The 12,539-nt window shown below is 37.5% G+C and overlaps 1 protein-coding gene across 2 annotated transcripts; it reads left to right on the forward strand.

Annotated features, from left to right (window-relative positions):
* The first annotated feature begins 4,584 nt into the window (after positions 1-4,584).
* Positions 4,585-7,324, forward strand: LOC111267931 (uncharacterized). Of its 2 annotated transcripts, none has more exons than XM_022846530.2 (4): positions 4,585-4,711; positions 5,064-5,429; positions 5,936-6,031; positions 6,784-7,324. In XM_022846530.2, exons 2-4 carry the CDS (start codon positions 5,249-5,251, stop codon positions 6,957-6,959), a joined length of 453 nt encoding a protein of 150 aa, XP_022702265.1. In that variant the 5' UTR covers positions 4,585-4,711; positions 5,064-5,248; the 3' UTR covers positions 6,960-7,324. The 2 variants fall into 2 exon arrangements, with proteins under 2 accessions (XP_022702265.1, XP_022702266.1); XM_022846531.2 differs by having other exon boundaries at positions 4,585-4,700.
* Positions 7,325-12,539: the final 5,215 nt, after the last annotated feature.

A 12,539-nucleotide genomic window follows, 5' to 3' on the forward strand; every position in this document is an offset into this window, starting at 1 on the left:
CTCTACCGCAATACTTTCGCCTATGGTGTCCACTGTGTACTACTGCGCCCCATAAACGGACATTAAAGCATATATGGTATCAAGAAGTAAGACGTGACCCGACATGGATAGTGCCGGCTCGCCAAAAGACCTCACTCTATTTCATGCTGGGTCTGGTCCGCTGGGTGGCGTTGCTTTCATTGCCTTTCAGTTGGGCTAATGCTACTGCTGGGTGCTATCTCCAACGCGTGACTCTCAATCCTGTAAAGGATAGATAATAAAAGGTGACTAGCAAGTCATTTTGCAGTGTACAACTACAACCCTGAAACGAGAGGTGAGCACTTTTGTGGATTTACCGTCGTCGACTTCATTAGCACTTACCACCACCACAAGGTCAACAACCTAGGACTCACCAGGCACTGTCCAGCTGGTAACATTGCGTTAAGGTGTGCAGTACAAGTACAGTAAGACTAAGGTTAGTAGTTATTCATGTTCATGGAAAGCAACCGCGACAGCATTTTTTCCTTCGTTGCTTTGCGGAAAGATTGAAACAACCGAAAAACTAAGAGTTTTTGTTTAGCTCAAAACAGGAAACAGCTAATTATATGTACGAAATGACGTTGTATCGCGCAATTGTAGCGTTTATATGCGTTGGAGTTCTGACGCGAGCTCAAGAGAACTTAGAAAGAACGTGAGAAATCCACAAAGGATAAATGATGTTTCGTTGCCAACAGCACAACAAGCTTCGCAGGAAGAACTGAAATCCTCGGCTACAAACGCGTCTGCAGTGGAGAATCCTGTTGAAACGACTATTACCCAAAGCACTGTCACACAGGCAACGAGTACAGAACAACGCCACGCGGAAGAAGAGTTACAGCTTTAGGGCAATGGACCACCGAAAACCGAACTCGGAATGTTGCAAGTCAGGAGGAAGATTTTACCTTGCAAAGAAATGAAACACCTCCAGGAAATGTGGATCTTACAAATATGAACGAAGAAGTTACAACTCTAGAGATAGAGACAGTAGGTTTAAAACAAAGGTACATCGATATCGAAGATTTCAACGATGTTTCAGGAGAGTAACATTATTTCTACGGACATCAATATACTCCAAGCAAGTACAACCCGTAGAGGGCGTTGGTCAGACCAGGAAGCGACCCCAAGCGGAATACGAACGACAGTGCTCAATACAATTCCTCGGAGGACTCCGGGCTTACCTGCTGCATCGATAGCAAGCACATTAATTGAACGAAATACGTAGCTAACAGGCCATCCTATCTCCCATGGAATTGACTTTTACCGTCCTCTCCATATTATAGACGGTGAGCAGGCAGCCAAGGAGTAAAAAATAATAGATGACAATAGCAACTGCATCCAATTTGTCCACTAGCTGATACTTGCGACAGCGTCTTTTTTCTAATACTGTTCGACATAAGTGTATGGCGTATAGAACTAGAACGCTACCACATTTCTATTTTTATAGATCGTCCTCATATTCTATTGAGTAATCCAGGTCTATTTGGACATTGCCTCTTGCAGTTTGCTTGACCTTTGTTGAATAACAGAATAATTGACTGAAATTTCGTGCATATAACCCAGAATATGCTTTTGAAAATTTCGTGACATCGCACTGCAATAGATTCTTCTTTCGAAATATATCTTCATGCATTTTTTACTGACTCACTGTAACAATAATTAATAGTAATACTATTAATGATGATGATGAGATACAAAATACAATGTGTGATTGGCTATTAGGAACAGACAGAATATAGAAGAATGGAAGACCAAGATAGTAACTTGAAACGTTTACCATTATAAAACATTTTACATTGTGTAATAAATGGACCTTGCGTACTGATCCGTATTCGCAAGGACAATTTAGTTATTGTTATTAGCATGTTTTCTACATTAGCGAATGGTAATCTGTGGGCTTGACCGCAACTCCAAAAGCTGATCACGGATAAAAGACATTACATAGATGCATGTCTTTACTGCGTCATTTAATTTCAGCAATAATAATGTTCGGCTTACAACACTGAACAGTGTCGCCAACGTTGTGGTCAAGGGCTCATTTCACGGTGCATTGTCGACGGAGAAGAGTGCGAATGCAGCTATACTCGAGTCCGGCTGCACGCGCGTTCTCTCAGATTCGTTCCGGTCAAGGCACGCCGAGTTCGCCACTGCATCGATAAGAGTGGCACCATATTGGGATAAAATTTAACAATATATATATATATATACCGATGTTTATTTCTACCCTGTTTATAATAGTCAGCGTCATTTGGGGACCTTCGGAACACTGGAAAGAAAATTATCCGTATTTCGACATCGTGCCGTCCATGTTTTCGCGCAAATATTTTGCGAATGATGCTCATGATTATTTGTTTATCAGATAAATATACAAAAATGATAAAAACATTAAGAAATAATATAAAAATTAAAAATATATAAAATAGAAAAATGGTAAATATGTATGTTTTGCTATATAATAAAATGTATTATATTATCCATTTGTTTAATGAAGGTATAAAGATCGTTGTAAGAGATCACATTTGGGCAATCCATTTTTTTAATTTTAAATAAATTTTAAGCATACTTGTGTATTCCGCGATTGTTTATACTAATGCCGATTTTCGACATATCATATCTTTATGGTATTCTCTGATAATGACTATCTAAATACCAAAGAAGAAAGAATGTCAAAACTCTTGTTTATGTTAATACTGTTATTTAGAGGAAAAATGAAGAAAAGCAGCCTAGCCAAGAGAAAAGATGAACTTTTTCGTTTAAACTTAAGATACAGTACGTCGATACAACTTGCAGCAGCGGTTTATGATAATTTTAGAGCATTTATATTTTTTATTGTTTCTTGTGGCTTTGGGTGGCAAAGGCTGGCCCGACGACAAAACCGTCTTCGCACGCAAATCAATATCGCAAAGCTGTCGTCTTTACGAGAAAAAAAAATAGAATCTAGCAAAATTTCATTTAGCGTTACAGGTAAAACTTGCTTAGATTCATTTAGGGGCAACGTATCGGTTATTCTTTGCGGATCTACAATGAATCCCGTAGATATCTTCGATATGTATTTAGATGTTTACTCTCACTACTATGAGGAGCAAGACTGCTTGACTTGCAGGTGAAGCGTACGAGTGACAAACCAACGTTTGTTTTCTAGTAACTGATTCACCAATAAACGACTATAAGGTTTACTTATTAAAAGAACATAATAAAGGGACACTTCGCTTATAAACCTATAAAGCATTTTTCATTTTATTTGCAGCTAATTTTTTAAAAAGTATCCAAAATTAAGTTTCTACTAGACAAAATTTTTTAATTTCGAATGGAAGCGAAATAGTATTCTAATTTAGATTAAGCGTCTCGAGTTTTACGTTTGAGTATTCGTTAGCACTGAATCAAACGGCTGGTCTATACTAAACAAAGTTATTTCAAAATTTAAACCAGAAATTCGTGTGTTCTTAAGTTTAAGTTTGGCGGGCAGACGCTTTGCCACAGCACTATTGCAAGAGCAATCTTCTAGTTTATCTGTGGCTAAATCTACTCATCATCAATCGACTCGGTCACCGTTATAACGATGGCCTTCAGTTTTTCAACATTTGCTGGTTTGTTTCAAGCATAAACATAGACGTAAAGCTTATTTTTCTCATAACGGCAAAGCAACTAATCAAGGAGCACGAGAAGATTCTGCTACCGGAAATCAGTCGACAGGTGAGGCGAGCACGCAACAATCTGAGTGCAATCCGGTTTTGAATAACTTAGTGGGTAGCGATTAGCTTCAATAAAAGTTGGATCAAATCTAAGACTCGATTGTATTTTAGGGTTTAGGTACAAGCTCTTTGCTGAATCTTAAGGCTTCTAACTTACACATAACCTAACCTTATATATTGTATAATATTGTAAGCGAACAACCGCACTACATGCCACGTCAAAATGTATGTATTATATAAAAAAAAAAAGATGTATTATATCCTAAAAAAAGAACTTTTTTAAGGATAGGTAGTCCAAGCTAAATAAAAGACGGAGTCCGAAAATAGATCGCCTATAGGAAGTTAATTTGATGTTTTTTAGCAAAACACACTGCCTGATTACATTGCATTCCTTAAGGCAGCTGACAACTCTCTAGTTCCGACATTACCAGATTAATGGAATGCCAATAGAACGTAATATAAAATAAACACTGCTCATCTTCATGGACCATGTACATGTACATGCAGCGTAGTTCATACTTAGGCATATTATTACTTTAACTCAAAAGAAAAAATTATGCCTAGTTACAATTTACCGTATATGCCTTCGAAAAATTCCTTGTACGTATTCAGTGCATTTTTGTTTCTTTTTGATAGCTGCTCATCTGACCAAGGCCGTCCTCGAATCAGCTCCCTCTTGATAGCATACTGCTCAGAGATCTGCAATGCTGTAACAAATTGGAATGTAGTAAACCATCGTTTGTTTGTTCTCGGTGCCAACGCGTAAGCCTATTGCGGTATTCGTACCCATGTATACAGCTCTGTGAGTTTACGGTATGCGGTAAGGGTAACAAAGGAAAGGCACGACACCTTATAGGAGCACTAGAAAAATGAGATGGTGCAAACTGAATGACCTCCACACGGCCATCATAAAATCCACCAAGCATTCGTCCCTTCAAGAATGAATACCAACACAACGACTCAACGGAGCAGCCCCTTTAAAGCCACAGAGAGGTAGATATGAAGTACGTGTGAAGCATAAAGTTTTGCTTATAGCTTGTTAGTCATTTTTGCCACATAAAGATGTTCTTAGAACGTTTGAAGTAAATCCTATAAGAGATAGATTTGAATAGTTTCGGCTCACTTCATTACCTTTAGTTATTGCGAAACATAATAGTAGCGCTTATCTTTTATGCTTCGTTACAATTATCGTTCGTTAAGAATGAGAACGACGAGCAATCACCACCATTGAACCTATTTTTTAACGCTTTTGACGCCCACTTGGCTAATAACAGCACCCAGTTCTCATCAGACCTATAAGGGGAACTAACATTAATTTCATCAAACACTGTATCGGTCGCGAACTACGAATTCAAGGGCCGTGCGAGTCCAAACGGTACACTTTTCGTCCAAAAACGCAAGTGGAGAAACATTTCAAAAGGGGTCATCATATGCTGACTAAACAAGTTTTGCTATTGTGACGTGCGCCAACGTAATCGGAAGCAGGCAAGTGTCAAGTATAAGGGTGTAAAAAGTCATTGAGATCAACGACTGTTATAAGGATGCTGCACAAACAAAAAGCTTTCTTGACAACTGTGGTGATCTTTGTTTTGACGTACGGCCCTTCGACCGCATTAATTAACGGTCAAGAAATAGCCAGCGATCAGGAATATTCGACAACCGATGGAAAAGGCGATGGAACATTAAATGCGATGAAAGCTGGACCAACATCAGAGCCAAAAAGTAGGTCGATTACGCCATGTGCAGTATGTTTCTATATCGTGCGTGGAGCATGCAACAATCCAAATTGCCTCGGAACACTTAGTGCGCCGACCCTCTAAACGTACCAGCAAATGTAATTGCTTATCGAATAACTAGCATAACTGTAGCATAACTAGCGTTAGTTCTTCGGCAGTCTCACAAATCAACTCACGAGAAGATGCCAAATTCAAAATTATTACAAATATATTGCAGATTAAAATAGCTTTTTATTGAATTCTTAATTTAGAGCTGAACCTATAGTAGGTTGTTGAAACAACGGTCACAAAAAATAAGATATGTACCTTTAGGCATGGGTAGAGTAATAGTCAATAGTTTTTCCTTAGTATAATAAGACAATGTTGAATGTAGGGAAAAATCTTGGCTACTTAAACTGAAATTAATTTCATATAGAAAAATTCATTCAATTCGGGTCAAGTCATGGTTTGTATTCTTACATTTCGTTATTGTTTTTTATTGCAATTGCCCAGCTCGGCCATGCAATTCCTGTGAGATGGAGAAATGTCGCCTTCACTGCAAAGGAACATGCCGACATTGCCAATACCACTTTTGCCATGTGAATGACGGTAAATTAGACATACTCAATTACTGTAGTATCAGATATTCTGCTTATTCTTCTATTACTAGAAGGTAGATTATCGCACGCAGAAAACTAAATAGGAACTTGACCGATGCCAGATGATTGGTTACAAGACTTGCTCGACTATGTGAATCCAACTGACCACAACCTATCGGTTTGTCTGCTTTAAGAATTAGGCCGTTGAGCAAATATTCTGTTTGTTTGTCACTGCTATTTTACTTAGGACATCGTTAGCAAATACATTTTTTTAGCCTACATAAACCACCTTTTTTTTGAAATACGAACAACGCATTTAGTTAGTGGCGCTAAGTTTAAGTCAGAAAAGCCTACTAGTTGATTTCCACAGAAAGCACAAACGGTAAGTACTAACTTTCTTCTTTTTTAAGCCTATACAGCATGTGACCTAAACAAGGAGAGTTATTGCTCTTCGAAGTTGAGTCAGAGCTTTGAGAGGGCCAAGTCGGGGTAAACGGACTAAATTTGTTTAGAGCCGTAGAAATTAATAGCCTGTTTTAAGTTCAATATCACAGTAATCTCAATGTACTGTATCCCTCAATGTGCTTTGCCACATCTTTGTAGAGCGAAAAGCAAATTTTTACTGGTCTTAATAGATCTTCGACTCTAGTTTGTTTTCACGTCAATCAAGTTTAATCTTTATTGCGGTGCCTTAATTAGTTTAAATGTATAAGTAGATTTACGCAATTAGTTGTACCGACAATTCTGCGCCTACTTGTTTAGGTGAATATAGCTGTAAATGCCTTCGCAATCGTCCAGCCGGAGTTGCTGCACACGTCGATGAAGTCGAAGAAAGTGGACGACGACGACGTTCGGTCCGAATGCGTCGCGTAATGCGGGTATCTCATTATCTCCCGCCACGGAGAGGAAGGAGAGTGTGTAATTGCCACAAGCAATGACATCATCACCTGACATTTTATCGAACTGATGGGTCGTCGCGAAGAAGACATATAATACCTAAAGAACACCGTTGGCTGAAAAAACTGAGAAGCTGAAAAAACTAAGTGTGGGAGGTTGCTCTATTACACAAAGTAAAGAGAACAGTGTAATATTAATAATAAAGGTACCGTTTATATACAAATATAGTTTGCCTTAATGCAACTAACAGTATATGATTCAGAGATGTAGTAAAGAGCATATTTAGACTTACAAACTTCCCGAAGCTGTTTGATTCAGCGTTGCAATGACGTGCCTTTGTTATCTTTTTTTTTACTCTTTCGTGATATCTCGTAATAATCAGATCGTAATAATCGTAAAATAATCAGATGATATTGTTTTTTTTACTAATTCCGAATTTTAACATACACATCTTAAGCCACTGAAAAATTTAGGCAAATAGGCGATATTAAGAAATCGATATTTACTGAAAACCTCTAATTGTATCTTAGTGAACCAATCTACCCAATTTGAATCGAACATTACTTAAGATTCCAATTTTGGGCGTATAAGAGCTAAACAACTTCATTACTTAATTGATTTTACAAATTTTTGTCTAGATGCCCATTCGACAGAATTAACGCGATTACATTAGAGAGAAAAGTGAACTGGAAATATTTGCCCACGCTTTTTTACATATAGTGCTTAGAGTAGCCCTATCATTCGTACAGTATAAGAACGTTGTTTCTTGTAGCATTATACAATGTATTAAAAACTTGTGCAACCAATTCCATCTGTTTACTAAGTGAATCATAATCGATATCGCGACACCCTATATATGAAGCAATACAATGACGAATAATCGAGCCACGACACGCGCTGTAACTACGCATTTTATTTTAACCTGGATCTTTGCGAACGTTCACACTGAGGATTCACGGGCCGTAGTGATTTATGGTGGCCGTCACAAATTTCGGATTCCTTTTTATCAAAACTCAACTATGCTAAACGTATAGCAAGTCTCAAAGAGGTAATCACCTATGTCTTGAGTTTTACATCTGGTATCGATGTTTGGCATTCAATCAGAACGAAGTCGGTCTACGCCCGGATCCAAACCTAGACAACAACGTGTCCCTACGATTATCATAACAAGGCTATAACAAGCTATAACAAGGACACGCATCGACGATGTCCTTATGGTCTACGAAGTTGAACGACAGCATAATAGTATAAATTGATAAGCATAATAATATGAAGAATAAATGTTGTTCGTTCCTGTTATTTTGGGAGCGGAAACATACTACGCATATCCTTCAGGCAGGTGTACGTCAAGCTTTCAATTCTCAGAGAGAATTTATCAAGGAACTGTATATGGACAGCAAATGAAGCGCGTGTTCTAGACAAACTGAATAAATTACGAATTTTTTTGTCCTGAATTTTACGTCCAGTATTGCCGTTTACCGAATACATTTTATAGGTTGTAAGGGTGCTCTTCGAATTCATGTGTTTGAAGGAATTCGGTTTCCTGAGTACGTTTGATATAATTTCATAGATTTTTCGATATGCTTGTCAATGATCGTTAATGGCTACACCACTAAACGCTGCCAATGCGCATAGGTGCCTAGCGCTTCAAGCGTAGTAAAATAATTTAGCGTTGAATATATTTGAAACTCGAATGAAAACAGAAAGGACCTGTAGCAACAACTAACTTCGATAATTTATCTTACGACAAAAACATTTCAATAAACTCTTTGCTGTTTGAAATGTGTGTCTCTTGAGATCCCCTTCATCTTCTGCCTACTGGCACACGAAGAACTAGGTGGCTCTTAATTAACCCTAACTTGAACTTCCCTCACATATATTGAAAACCGACTGCAGGATGTCTGGTCCAAATTTGAAAACTAGGAATTAGATATGTATTTCAGCTGTATTAATTGCTTAGAGAGACAATGCGGGTTTGTAGTAGAAATGATAGCAGCCCCGCGCTACCAATAATTCAAGCAAAGTCTCCTTATAATCTATAAGGTGGTGTTTCGAAATGTCGGACACATTTACACAACTTAATTATATCTAAGATGATCTATATGACACAGGGAATCATATGAATCTATGCCGTTATTGTATCATTTGTGGTACTTTTAATATAGCTAGTTAGCTAATTTTTCAACTGCGTATGGACGAGAGTCACTTTATTAGTACTGAGTGAGCCAAAAAGTCAAAACAGGAAGCCCAAACTGACTTTTGATTTACCCTATCGGTTAGTTAAGCAGTTTGTCACACGTGGAAAAAGCCTCGGCTTACTTTACTTTTCTGAACTAAGTGAGGGTTATTCCATGAACTGCATAAAACAGTATATGATATTCTAATACATGTATAAATGAAATAGGCACCTATGAATATTAGCAAACTGACAATTAAACGATGGAATAATCAAACTGTTCAAAACACGCAAAAAGATATTGGCCTAATAGACAGATATTTAGTTCAACCGATTCTCATCCTATTTTAAATCAAAATAATAGCAACATAGGGCGACATCCCAAAGCTATGCATTCTAGAACTTCCCAATAGAAGCCCCTCAATTACCATAAACGAATTCAGCATAATCTATTTGTTTTATTTGACATTTTCGGGCCTTAACATTCCATTTACAGCGTCCACAGTGGTCTGTGAGGCGTATGCTACGATTTGTCATATTAGAGAGAATAGCCAAGCTAATCAGTACACCAGTGTGCTGTGGTGATATAACAATGACAGCCAAACAACATAACCCATTGAGGCAGAGCGTAATCTGGACAGCAAACACCTTTCTCCCTGCGTACGTTGCCATGGTGACTACGAACATGCAGCTATCATGCGAGTGGTTCGAACTTTATAATTGGTTACCATGGCGTATGTTTTCATAAGCCTGTTAGAGACATGTCAATAAAATCTAGCAAAAGGCAACCCTGTTAGATTTTTCAGCGGAGGCAAATGCTTAACGTTATATGAAAAATATAACTTCCTGCTTAAACAGTGGGAAAGCCGGAAGCGTTAAACAAGATAGGTGTATAGTACATTGGCCTATTTAATCGAACAGAGGCCCTCACCGTAGTGAAGTTTCGGTGTGATATCGTATGCCGGTCAGATAACGAATAACAGCACACGGCATAGATAGATAGGGTAAGCACATTCAGCTAACACGAACAACAATTGAAAGACAGCGCATTGATAATTGACGCAGAAGATGATGTTCTAGAATATTGCGTGGAGTTACGTTATAGTTTCGTTAAATCTATTTATCTATGAAGTCGTTTCTTTTCAGTGACACAAGTCCATCGTGCTTCGACTCAACGTTATAAAGTATCCAATATAAGAGTGATAATCCAATTTGAAAGAAATGTATCATCGTTACCTCAAAACACCGAATTATAATATCATAATGCAGGTATAACAGGGCATAATTAAATCATGCTATCTCCTAGTTAACGACGCACTCGAACTCATTAATTAATGAGTAATATATAGTTTGAGTCAGCAAATGAGCGCTCGAAGTTCAAGGTTAATAGTATTTGTTTCATACACGCGAGATCTGAATACGTAACGATCGAACATTTGAATTCATGCGTTTTTAATATGCAATATTAGAAAGGGTAATCTATTAATGGCAACACTGACCATTTCAGATCTTTCCTCGGACACGCAGGGATACACGGTATGCGATAGGTTCGTATTTACGGCGTTTTGAATGCGTTGTATCATAATAAATATTCAAGTAAGCATGTATAATATCAATTTATATTTTCTACTGTTCGTAACAGAAAATCTTACCGTCTACAAGATCAACGAACGAAGAAACGAGGTATACTGGGCATGCGAACAACACTTTCATGTTTACGATCAAGCGGACTGATTCTTAATGTGAATATTGCAGTTCTCGCGTGGTGTCTTCCACACTGTATTCCCCATTATTTTCTAAGCAAAATGATTGGCCCAAACTTCTGGATCACGCACTTACTTACAAAAAAATGAACGTTTTTTTTATAAACTTGAAAGATCGTAAAAACAGTCTTTTTAATGAATACCTTTTTAAAAGGGTACACGATGCTAGACCTCAAGTAGAAGTGAAGAAGTTTAATTGTAGAATTTGGGATTACTGAGCTAACTAAGGGTTTGGTTTATGGAAAGTGTTTTCTTCTACATTCGTAAACAATCACTGCTTGCGCTCGTAGGCCAAGACTTTCTGTTCTGAAAACTTTCAGCAGTCTATTTCTTACCAGCCTTTTCCTTGGCACTACTCCCCTCGATGGTTCCTAAAACGTATCAACATTATTTTTATGCTCCACTTTATTTTCCTACATCAATAATAACGGCTATTTTCGAGCCAGTGAGAAACAACAGTTTAAAATACGTAACATTACTGCCTTCACTGAAGATCTGGCTAACCAGTATACCTATTCTTACCTTCTGTATCTGAACTGACGTTGTATTGCTTCCTCAGAAACTACCGAGCCCCCGACCGCTTTATTTTGATGACTGTACTTGCAAATATATTCACATGGCTTTGTTACGTCAGACACTGGTGAAAATAGTGATCCATGAACGCGAGCTTGGCAGTATAAAAATGGTCCCATCTAGACTAAATTCACTACGCTTTACATCAACGTATATCCACTAAAAGGGTCAAGAATATCTAAAGTCCCAAATACTTTTTGAAAGGCTTGTTTAGTTGTTTGTGCTTCATTGTAGTGCTCCAAAGTGAAATTTTCAGAGCGCGTTGTTCATACTCCGCTAATTACAATACATAAAATGAGCTGGGCAGAGTCGGAGAGATTCGTGCTTTATGCAGCCTAAACTAAATAAACTAAAAGCACCTTGCTGACTCTGAAATGTATTATTCAGCGACGTCAAATGAAAGTTATTTTTTTATTCTATCTACAGCTTGCAATAATCACTGCATGTATTTTGTGAAAACTTTATAAATATTGACACGACTTTCAAAAGCACATTTATGTTGTGCTTTCCATGTATATATATACATAGTTTGTTTGGTTCATTAAGTCCTCTCTGAGTTAGGTCATTGCTTATTTATAACTGACATTACTGTAGATTTCACTTGAAATTGCAGAGTTCAGAGGCTTTGAATTACGCACCATTGGAACGTGTATCGTATTTCTCATCTGCATGTAATTCATATTCCGTTAAAACTGAATTAATTTAAACCTTATAGTAGCTAATATAAAATATTTTTATTATTATTTGAGTCGCCGCATTTGATTAGTCTTTAAGGATGAGATATTGGAGATGCTGACTGCCTTTATCTTGATGAGTTCTTTTCAAAAGGATAAGTCGTACATGTAATTATATCTTTTTTATTTATGTATTACTTTGATTGATATATTACTATCTAAATGCTTGTTCTGGATCGCCGTTATATGATGGTGCATCTTCCTATATAACACCAGTCCTAGAATTTTCGTCTCTTCTTTTTAGAAACGTTTAGAGGCACCTGTTTTGTCTACATCTATGTGTTTTATTGTTTTGTTCCAACGTGAAGTTCAATGAAATCAGGACAGATGGTATGAACAAAAGTGGGCAAAATATTCCAAATAAAACTCCGTTAG

The sequence above is a fragment of the Varroa jacobsoni genome, unplaced genomic scaffold (genome assembly GCF_002532875.2).
Source record: "Varroa jacobsoni isolate VJ856 unplaced genomic scaffold, vjacob_1.0 scaffold_1242, whole genome shotgun sequence".
In the NCBI taxonomy this organism is placed as follows: Eukaryota; Metazoa; Arthropoda; class Arachnida; order Mesostigmata; family Varroidae; genus Varroa; species Varroa jacobsoni.